The 12,120-nt window shown below is 35.2% G+C and overlaps 1 protein-coding gene across 1 annotated transcript in view; it reads right to left on the reverse strand.

Annotated features, from left to right (window-relative positions):
* The window catches only part of LOC149791308 (uncharacterized), a 94,877-nt gene that overhangs the window by 12,576 nt on the left and 70,181 nt on the right, over positions 1-12,120 (reverse strand). The window contains exons 27-32 of the mRNA XM_089969842.1: positions 11,579-11,814; positions 9,642-9,706; positions 8,191-8,348; positions 7,069-7,168; positions 3,750-3,769; positions 445-574 (exon numbers count right to left, since the gene is read on the reverse strand). Coding sequence (XP_089825968.1) covers positions 445-574; positions 3,750-3,769; positions 7,069-7,168; positions 8,191-8,348; positions 9,642-9,706; positions 11,579-11,814 — 709 coding nt within the window. The remainder of the gene's footprint in view (positions 1-444; positions 575-3,749; positions 3,770-7,068; positions 7,169-8,190; positions 8,349-9,641; positions 9,707-11,578; positions 11,815-12,120) is intronic.

Raw genomic sequence — 12,120 nt, forward strand, 5'->3', positions numbered from 1 at the left:
ATCACTATGATTCAGGTACTGTCCCATGGACAGTAATGTCTCTCTAGTATACAGCACTATGATTCAGGTACTGTCACAAGTTTGGGGTCATTTCCCACTGGATGGATTGGTCAGGTGGGTTCTTTTATGAAGTAGGGTATAAACTGTATTTTAACCCCATATCTATCTATCTAAGGAAAGAATTGTTTAAGGTGACACTACTGAAAACAAGATACCCATTGTCACAGTATCTGTAAATACAGACATGAAAAGATTTAAATTGTTCAAGGTGACATCTATTGGAAAAGAGACACCCAGTGTCAAAATATCTGAAAAATGCAGACATAACAAAAAAATGTAATTCCTTTAAGTGACAGCTGGTGGAAAAGAGATACCTAGTATCACAGTATCTGCAAATGCAAACAAGACAAAAGTAATGTAGGACCTTAATCACACTTAACTTACCTTCCACCACAAATTGCCAGATCCCTGATTTTATTTTTTTTACATTTCAGAACTAATACGACGACAACTGCAATGAGTAACGCTCCAAGTGGAAGTCCGACACTGAGGCCAACAATGAGTGCTGTTTTATCTAATAATAAAAGATAAAGAAAAATCAACTGTGTTCATCAAACACATATGCCCCACCTGCACAGAAATTCAAATACAAAAAGGAATTAGTCCCAATCTCATGCATACGGACATATTCCATTGTGTATGTGAAGTGGTGTTTACTTTACTGTATTAACTTAACCTAAATGTCAGTGGATTGTGTATGACAAGTGATGCATGCTTTACTGTATTAACTTGACCTAAATGCCAGTGGATTGTGTATGACAAGTGATGCGTGCTTTACTGTATTAACTTGACCTAAATGCCAGTGGATTGTGTATGACAAGTAATGCGTGCTTTACTGTATTTACTTAACCTAAATGCCAGTGGATTGTGTATGACAAGTGATGCGTGCTTTACTGTATTAACTTAACCTAAATGCCAGTGGATTGTGTATGACAAGTAATGCGTGCTTTACTGTATTAACTTAACCTAAATGCCAGTGGATTGTGTATGATAAGTGATGCATGCTTTACTGTATTAACTTGACCTAAATGCCAGTGGATTGTGTATGATAAGTGATGCATGCTTTACTGTATTAACTTGACCTAAATGCCAGTGGATTGTGTATGACACGTGATGGGTGCTTTACTGTATTAACTTAACCTAAATGTCAGTGGATTGTGTATGACAAGTGATGCATGCTTTACTGTATTAACTTGACCTAAATGCCAGTGGATTGTGTATGACAAGTGATGGGTGCTTTACTGTATTAACTTGACCTAAATGCCAGTGGATTGTGTATGACAAGTGATGCGTGCTTTACTGTATTAACTTAACCTAAATGCCAGTGGATTGTGTATGACAAGTGATGCATGCTTTACTGTATCAACTTGACCTAAATGCCAGTGGATTGTGTATGACAAGTGATGTGTGCTTTACTGTATTAACTTAGCCTAAATGCCAGTGGATTGTGTATGACAAGTGATGCGTGCTTTACTGTATTAACTTAACCTAAATGCCAGTGGATTGTGTATGACAAGTAATGCGTGCTTTACTGTATTAACTTAACCTAAATGCCAGTGGATTGTGTATGATAAGTGATGCATGCTTTACTGTATTAACTTGACCTAAATGCCAGTGGATTGTGTATGATAAGTGATGCATGCTTTACTGTATTAACTTAGCCTAAATGCCAATGGATTGTGTATGACAAGTGATGGGTGCTTTACTGTATTAACTTAACCTAAATGCCAGTGGATTGTGTATGACAAGTGATGCGTGCTTTACTGTATTAACTTAACCTAAATGTCAGTGGATTGTGTATGACAAGTGATGGGTGCTTTACTGTATTAACTTGACCTAAATGCCAGTGGATTGTGTATGACAAGTGATGGGTGCTTTACTGTATTAACTTAACCTAAATGCCAGTGGATTGTGTATGACAAGTGATGCATGCTTTACTGTATCAACTTGACCTAAATGCCAGTGGATTGTGTATGACAAGTGATGTGTGCTTTACTGTATTAACTTAGCCTAAATACCAGTGGATTGTGTATGACAAGTGATGTGTGCTTTACTGTATTAACTTAACCTAAATGCCAGTGGATTGTGTATGACAAGTGATGCGTGCTTTACTGTATTAATTTAACCTAAATGCCAGTGGATTGTGTATGACAAGTGATGTGTGCTTTAGTGTATTAACTTAACCTAAATGCCAGTGGATTGTGTATGACAAGTGATGCGTGCTTTACTGTATTAACTTAACCTAAATGCCAGTGGATTGTGTATGACAAGTGATGGGTGCTTTACTGTATTCACTTAGCCTAAATGTCAGTGGATTGTGTATGACAAGCGATGCATGCTTTACTGTATTAACTTAACCTAAATGCCAGTGGATTGTGTATGACAAGTGATGGGTGCTTTACTGTATTCACTTAGCCTAAATGCCAGTGGATTGTGTATGACAAGTGATGTGTGCTTTACTGTATTAACTTAACCTAAATGCCAGTGGATTGTGTATGACAAGTGATGCGTGCTTTACTGTATTAACTTGACCTAAATGCCAGTGGATTGTGTATGATAAGTGATGCGTGCTTTACTGTATTAACTTAACCTAAATGCCAGTGGATTGTGTATGACAAGTGATGGGTGCTTTACTGTATTCACTTAGCCTAAATGTCAGTGGATTGTGTATGACAAGTGATGCATGCTTTACTGTATTCACTTAGGCTAAATGTCAGTGGATTGTGTATGACAAGTGATGCGTGCTTTACTGTATTAACTTAGCCTAAATGCCAGTGGATTGTGTATGACAAGTGATGCGTGCTTTACTGTATTAACTTGACCTAAATGCCAGTGGATTGTGTATGACAAGTAATGCGTGCTTTACTGTATTAACTTAACCTAAATGTCAGTGGATTGTGTATGACAAGTGATGGGTGCTTTACTGCATTAACTTAACCTAAATGTCAGTGGATTGTGTATGACAAGTGATGCGTGCTTTACTGTATTAACTTGACCTAAATGCCAGTGGATTGTGTATGACAAGTGATGGGTGCTTTACTGTATTAACTTAACCTAAATGCCAATGGATTGTGTATGACAAGTGATGCGTGCTTTACTGTATTAACTTAATCTAAATGCCAGTGGATTGTGTATGACAAGTGATGCATGCTTTACTGTATTAACTTAACCTAAATGCCAATGGATTGTGTATGATAAGTGATGCGTGCTTTACTGTATTCACTTAGCCTAAATGCCAGTGGATTGTGTATGACAAGTGATGCATGCTTTACTGTATTAACCTAAATGCCAGTAGATTGTGTATGACAAGTGATGGGTGCTTTACTGTATTAACCTAAATGCCAGTGGATTGTGTATGACAAGTGGTGTTTCTATATTGTATTAACTTAACCTTGATGCCAATGGATTGTGAATGACATGTGATGCTTGCTTTATTGCATTAATTTAACCTAGATGTCAGTGGATATAACTGATTTTATCTGATTCTGTCCATAATGATTTACATGATAACAATCCACAAATAATATAAAATGAAACTGACTCATCCCACAATTTTAAATCTACCATGATCATAGGGTTTATTGAGTGCTAATTTATGGCAAGAAAACAATCAATTCTACAATATATAAAACTCTGAACTTTGCATGGATATGTGTGCTGCATAAGATTTTTCAAAAAGGGTATCTTGCCTTCTTCCTTGTCAGCAGGTCTGAAAAAGAAAAAATGCGAATATGAATCATCCCCATTATATACATTGTCAGTGATTGGTAAGATAAAATCTAAAGAAAAAATGCCAAGATGAATCATCCCAATTATACACTGACAGTGATTGGCAAGATAAAAATTAAAGAACATACCATCATGAACATACCTGTCAACTCTCATGCTGACTGAAAGAAAAACAATTCCTGTATTTTGGGGTCAGTCCACATCTACCTCCCGATTTCATATTAATATCTCACAATTTTTTCAGAGAACTCCCAATTATTGCATCATGTCTGTTTATTTTCATTTCTCCTAAAAAGAAACAATTCCTACGCTAATACGTATATCTTGTACAATCCACAGAAACCATGTTCTATTTGATCACTTATAAATATTGTTGTGATGAAATAATTATTATCACACTACAAACAATTTTTCTTCAGTAAACAGAACACTTTTCACATCAATTTATGACTTTTTTTTACCCTACAACATAACTAAAATCACAAAATAAACCACAAAAAAACCCCATAACAATAAAATCATCAGCAATTAGTTTGAACCCCAAGAATGTTCAACGTGAATGCCATTCCCACCAAAGAATCTTAAACGAGTGAAGACTTGGCATTACTGTACCATATGTACAAACATTAATTACTATCATAAATTAAAAGAAGGAATGAAGAAACACACCAGAACATTCAGAATAAATATGGTATTAACTAAATGATAAGGATCAACTGTTGATTAGTTAAGCTGGTTTTCTTGCTTGTTTACTTAAGGCTTAAACCTTTAGCTATTGTCCAGTTTGGCCACAGCTGACCAGAATGAGCAAAAAGAGTGCACGTCCTGGGAAAAATAAAGTGCACCATAGAGAGAAACAGCAAGTCCTTTGAGAATTTGCGTGCAAATTGGACTCGGAAGATTGGTCAATATTTAGTGTGAATGAGGCTGAAACAATGCCATAAAAAACCTCCCAGATTTAGGTCCTAACCTCCCAGATTTAGGTCCTAACCTCTCAGATTTAGGTCCTAACCTCCCAGTTTTAGGTCCTAACCTCCCAGATTTAGGTCCTAACCTCCCAGATTTAGGTCCTAACCTCCCAGTTTTAGGTCCTAATCTCCCAGTTTTAGGTCCTAATCTCCCTATTGTTTTACTCAATCTCCGTACTTGGCTTTTGAAAAGCTGACAGGTATGCAAGAATTATCCCGATGATACATTTATACAGGTTGGTAAGTTGAAAAATTAAAGAAAATGCCATTAAAACATTATCCCATTATACAGATTGGTAATTAAACAAAATGCCATTAAAACATTATCCCATGATACAGATTGGTAAGAAAATGCCATTAAAACATTATCCCATGATACAGATTGGTAATTAAAGAAAATGCCATTACAAATCATCCCCATAACATATCAACAAAGATCGGTAAGATGAAAACAAAAGAAAATACCACTGATACATTTTTCTCATAGTGCTGACAATTACTTACAAGAGGTGTATATTTCAGTGATCAAAAAAAATGTTACTGAGATGGAAGTCAGAGGATGGTCTCCTCATAAACAGAAACATTAGTCCTTAATTCCATCATTCATCAGCTAATACTAGAATGGTGGTACCCTGGGATGCAACTATGACAACTATAAGAAGGGAAGAGGTTGGGGGTGGGGGTGGGGTGGGGGTGAAGTGCCCATCTTATGATCAGGTACAAATTGTCAAAGAAACACATTTTCCTCAAAAATTTGGTTTCTTTTTTTCTAAATACATTGCCATATATTATAGAATTACATATATAGAAATGAATTGTGAATGCATTTCATATGCAAAGAAACCACAAATGAAATGCAAATGAATGTAGATGTGGTAAATTACCCATTTTAGAGTTTATAAGATGGCCCTGGTTAGTTTCTTTGTATGACAAAATGGACAACATTCACCTACAAACTGATGGATTGAAATTCAGTGAAAAAGCAGACAGAGTTGTACTTTCATGTTATGAGAAAACTTAAAGCAATTTCTCAATCTTGATCAAAGGCAAAAATTGGAGTAACCAAAGAATTATGAGATTTGGCACATATCTCTTTTTCCAGGGGAGACCAGGCCTAACATAACATTCTTAAAGTAAATTGAAAAAGTCTCAGATCCAGACATCTCAAGTGAAAAAAGATGTTAGCCATGTCTTTTGGCTTGTTTTAACAACAACGGTGCTACAGAATTATCTCCAGATCAGACATAAATCCAACTAGATGTTGGATTTATGTCTGATCCGTAGACTATAAGTTTTAAAAATGTGATGTCAGGCCTGATAATTGATCACAGGCACTTTTAGGATGGCTGGATCTGTGACTTTTACATTACACTTAACAAATGTGATGTTAGACCTGATAATTGATCAAAGACACAATTATGACTCTTCTGGTCATATACTGAATATTTTAACCCCATTCTAGTCCCAGAAAGTAGAGCCATCAGTAATTCTAGTCCCTTGCAACAGTGTGGTGAATTATACTATTTAACCCCATCCTAGTCCCCAGAAACAGAACCCTAGGTGACCCTTTCACTTTGCAACATTGTGGTGAATTACACTATTTAACCCCATCCTAGTCCCCAGAAACAGAACCCTAGGTGACCCTTTCACTTTGCAACATTGTGGTGAATTACACTATTTAACCCCATCCTAGTCCCCAGAAACAGAACCCTAGGTGACCCTTTCACTTTGCAACACTGTGGTGAATTACTCTATTTAACCCCATCCTAGTCCCCAGAAGCAGAACCCTAGGTGACCCTTTCACTTTGCAACATTGTGGTGAATTACTCTAATTAACCCCATCCTAGTCCCCAGAAACAGAACCCTAGGTGACCCTTTCACTTTGCAACATTGTGGTGAATTACACTATTTAACCCCATCCTAGTCCCCAGAAACAGAACCCTAGGTGACCCTTTCACTTTGCAACATTGTGGTGAATTACACAATCATGCTGGCAAATCTTATTCCCAACAGCATCGGAGTAGAAAGCAATGCAAATCAAACAGCTGGATAGACAGTTTGACAAACTGAGTTTCCTAGGATCATCCACAACCAGTTGTGATAGAAATTGCACTATGCATGACATCTAAATCTCTAGGTTAATACTGACTTGAGGAAGAGTCACTAATTTCCATTTATAAATTACACTCAAGACAAGATTTTATCAAACATGTTGTCTTCTTTTTTCAATGTGGTGACAAATTTTCATTTGTTTACTTGTGTTAAAAATTGCAAGCCCAAGCTAGTAAATTAATGAGTAACAAATCCTTACCCACAAGATGGACGACCTCCACTGACAGTGCACTTGTAACCAGAAGGACAACTCCCTATTATACTCTCATACACTGCGCATAGACCTCCACTGTTACTCACTGCAAAATTAGGTATTGATAATATGAATAAATCATTAAGCAGGGTTAGTATCACGAAAGAAAGAAGAAAGAAAGAAACAAAGGAGAAAAAAGAAAGACATCACGAAAAGAAATTTACTAAAAATATATAACAGTCTATTAATATAACCTTGAATCAATCTATGACCATACAGTAGATGTTACAAGAATTATAGTTTTAAGGTCAAGTTGAAGAACCTGGATTTGTAAACAAGTTGCTTATGCTGAAAATGGCAAATGCATTCACAGGCACTATGAGGACCACAATCAATAGTGAGTCAATCGACGGTGAGACAATCGACCATGAGACGATCGATGGTGAGACAATCGACGGTGAGACAACCGATGGTGAGACTTATACTTAGACAAGCTCTTTATGGTTTGATATAAAGCCTCAAGCCAATTCTGCTGTCAATCGATTAAGTCCTAGGGCTATTACTGAGTGGATTGGACAGGATCGACAGTCAAACATGGATAAAACCATATACACCCTAGTTAGATATCATTGAAGATAAAAAGGTAATATGACTGGGAATTCATCTTAATGTGTGCTAAAATGATGCATCTACTTCCAGACATATAATAATGAAAGACAAATGCAGCATTACTACAACTCTATGACCAACAGTAGCGCAAACTAACTGGTAATTCTGGTGCAATGCAATCAACTCTGTGAAGATTACTACAACTCTATGAATTTTTACAATACTGTCATAAATTTTGTAGTACCTGTGTAACAAAGAGTAAGATGGACCAACTGGTAGATATCATAATATGCAACCAACTCCTGAGAAATATTACAAGTCTGTGAAACCATGAGCTGATTGCAAAGACTTGTAAATACCTTATGATGTACCAAACTCTGGAGGACATTGCTACAATTCTGTGTAACAATCAACTGGATGCATACACTGGTACATACAATAATGAGCAATAACCACACCACACCATGGATATGATCCTTCAAATACTGTTATTAAAGATTTACCTGTGTAAAGATTTACCTGTGTAACCACCAACTCCTAGTGACTGAAGTGAAACATTAACTCCACCTAAAACAAACTGCTCTGTCAAGGCATCTGTCAGATAAGTTACTAGTGAGGCATCGGCAGCAGTAGAGTCCTGCATCAGCAAGACAAAGGCTGCAATCAAGCTGCCTTTCCTGAAAAGAGGAAACAATGAAGATAGTTATATGAAAAGATTTTAGCCTGAATATTTCAAGCATGATTTCTGAATTAAATATGTTGTTCAGGAGTAGACCGATGTTTTAAATGAAGGAAAATTTGACAGTGATGAAGACATTAACTATAGATGCATCATAATGTGCTATAATTGGTAAGTTATAATCAAACATGATACGTGTTGTTTACCATAAAGTTAAATAAAAAATATTAAGCATACAGCCATTGATATTTTAATCTAAAACTATCGTTAAATTTTAAGAATTTAATTCATATTTTGGAATGTTCAGTTATAGAACAAGCATGACCTGCCTGCATATTGATTTCTTTCAATCTTTACATAGAAATAAACAACTGAACATCTGTGATTTTGTTTAACTGAAATTACTGATACTATTAATGCTATCAAATCTGAGGGACGTAATCACAACATATATGAAACGAGATGATATTCTAATTAAAGTTTCAGTTGAAACTGAGTGTGTTTAAAGTAAATAATGAAATTTGAATAACATTAAGTTTTGGAGAAAGGGGGAATGATGTCTGAAGATAGATTAATAGCACCTACAAACTTTCAAATATCAGAATGATGATCATTTCTACCTTCTGTATGTACATGATTGGAAAATTAAATTCCATACAATTATCCAATTATCAATCCATCCGTGTAAACAAAAATAAAGAAAAACAAGCTTTGATTTTTCAAGGTATTTGCAGGTAGACCATTTTATAAATATAAGCTATTAGGGGTGTTCCATTTAAACATACATGGTACCCAGGGTATGCAGTTCTTTTTAAATATGCCACGGTACTTTGATTTCACAGAGTTCATATTAAAATGATAAGAAAATTGTAAATTGCATCTATGGGTGAGTACCAAACTTTAACAATGCCTTCCCTGGGTCCCATGTATGTTTTAATAGAACAGCCCTTATACTAATCTCGGGAAAATGTTCATTTAATCTGTTTCACTGGAACCTCTGTCTTTACTTCTCTTGTCAACTTCTGTTCAAAGAAACAAACTTGCTTCATAATATGTGTCAATTTGATTTAGTTTTCCTTCAAATAAACTGAAATTTGGATGAACATTCCTCATCTATCCCAATTTGATTTAGCTTTCCTTCAAATAAACTGAAATTTGGATTAACATTCCTCATCTATCCCAATTTGATTTAGCTGTTTTCAAATAAAACTCACATTTATTAATACTGCAAGAGGTGCTTTACTGTAATGTAAAACAATGAAAAGAGAAAAGAAAACTGTCCTATACTTACGAAAGAGTGATGTTTTCTATGCTGATGAAATATTCTCCCATCTTCACCTTGAAATAGTTGTACAGCTACAAAAGATGATGACAGCAGTAGGTAAGTTCATTCCAAAGATACGGCAAGGCTCAAAATTAAGTAATGTGATATGGTGTACAGTTTTTATTAACTTCTGTACTCATGTTTGTACTTTTATGTGAACATTCATATAAGCTTTCGAAATCTGGTTGTACAGCCATAATTATTAAGTGAATTTTTAGGTACACAAGCTTTACAGAATGTGTGTGTACAGCAATTATTATCTGAATTTTCAGATGCACAAGCTTTTCAAAATGGGTACATCACAGTTATTAACTACGTACTCATTACAGAATTTTAAGGTGCCCAAACTTTTCAAAATACCTATGTACAGCCATTATTGGCTGTATACTCTTGGCTGTTGATGTACATAGACAATAACTATGTAAACTTTACTGAATTTTGTGGTGCACATTTGTAGAAACTTAACAAATTTGGGGGTATATGCATTACTAGCTGTTTATTCCTGGTTAATGTTTAGGTGCACATTCATATAAACTTTCAAAATCAGAGTGCCCAGCCATCATTATCTATGTTCTTGGTCAAATTTTTCAGTGCACATTTGCAGAGACTGTCAAAATGTGGGTTTATTGCCAGTATTAACTATTTACCCTTGGATGAATTTTCCAGAGTACGTTTGTACCAGCTTTCAAAATGTGGGTATGCAGCTGTCATAAACTATTTATTCTTGTCTGCAGGTGCACATTGTCTGCAGGTGCACATTTGAACCATGTTTCAAAATGTGACTACAAAGCCAATATTAACTTTGTACTCTAGGCTGAATTTTCAAGTGTGCAGGGGCTAAACAGGGTGTATTGTTCATTGATGTAAAAGTCTACTCTGAACCTTGCAAAGAATATTGTACAAATAATGGTATAAACAAGAATTTAGCTTAATTTAAATTTTTGTCTCTCAAAAATTTATATAAAGGTTCGATTCCAAATATGTTCTCTGTGATGATTCATAATAAGATGCTTAAATAATACATATGATTCCATTACAGTGTAGTGACACTTTAGTTTAAGTGTCTTTGTGATAACCCCAAACAGCTGAGTGACCAGTGTGTCAGGAGACTGTATAACAGTTTACCAAATGTGAAATCAATCCCATAAAGCCCAGTGGCCAGTGTGTCGGGACACTGTGCAAGTGTGCTTACCATGGTGAAATCAACCCTACACAGCTGAGTGGCCAGTGCATGAGGAGACTTTATAATAATGTTTACTAATGTAAAATCAACCCTATACAATCAAGTGACTAGTGTGTCAGAAGATGTCAAGTGTGTTTAATACTGTGAATTTAAAGCAGCTGAGAGGTCAGTGGAATTAGACACATGTATGCTCAAAGTAAATAGATTGCACCAGTATACATGACCACAAATTTCTTTCATGATTTTATATCAATTAGACTATGACAGTTACCTAACAAATCATGTCAGTCTTTAAATCAAGAATGCAGACAAATCAGTGGAATGTCATATTAAAACGGACATTTCTCATCAAAACTGTATATGATCGAAGGATGTAATTCAACCTGGTTATCATATATTTTGTGGGGATGGAACAATTTCTGAAACCATTTGTGACATCTCCATAAGGTCCTCATAATAATCAAAGTTTATGAAGGTGTAAAATGGTGTAGAACTTGTGTAATATATTATCTATGCATGGAAAGGCAGGACCACATAAATCACACCATTTTTAACTAACTTAGGGATAAAACATTTACACAGTAGTTATATCAAGGTATATTTCACTAAATGATAGGTACATATCACCATATATGACTTTCAATTATTTCAAAATAAAAATTAAGTGCACACATTTTTCTAAACAAATAATACATTAAATAATTCAAAAGCAAGAGCTTACCGTCTGATTTGCATCGTAGAGATACTTGTCGTATGTATTAGTATCACTGAGATTCCCAGTGATTTGAATATCGAAAGTAAACGTTATGTCTGAAGACGTCATATTTTGTCCTGGCAAAGGTGTGCACGTAGTATCATTTAATTCATATCCCGAATAACATACACAGTCATAACCTCCATTTTTGTTCTGACACCCCTGAGAACAATCATCTTCACCACGTAAACATTCATCAATATCTAGAAAGAAACAAATTACCATCAATTGAACACATTAGCCAACCTTATACAAAAATATAATTTTTGAAAGAATTTAAAATGAGATCTAATTCCAAATTACAAACTTGCCTATCCATAAAACAAGAACAGCTAAATTCTTTTTTTCCAACCTAACTAGTACCAGCTCACTGGAAGCCAAAATGGCAATTATTTCCATCCATCAATTCTTATGTGGATAAGAAAGCCTGATCCATTTTGGAACAAAATTTTCATGAATAAATTGCTGAAATTAAAAATGTTGGCATGATGCTGAAATATTTTACATAG

The sequence above is a fragment of the Sinohyriopsis cumingii genome, chromosome 9 (genome assembly GCF_028554795.1).
Source record: "Sinohyriopsis cumingii isolate HCF-2022 chromosome 9, ASM2855479v2, whole genome shotgun sequence".
NCBI classification, from domain to species: Eukaryota; Metazoa; Mollusca; class Bivalvia; order Unionida; family Unionidae; genus Sinohyriopsis; species Sinohyriopsis cumingii.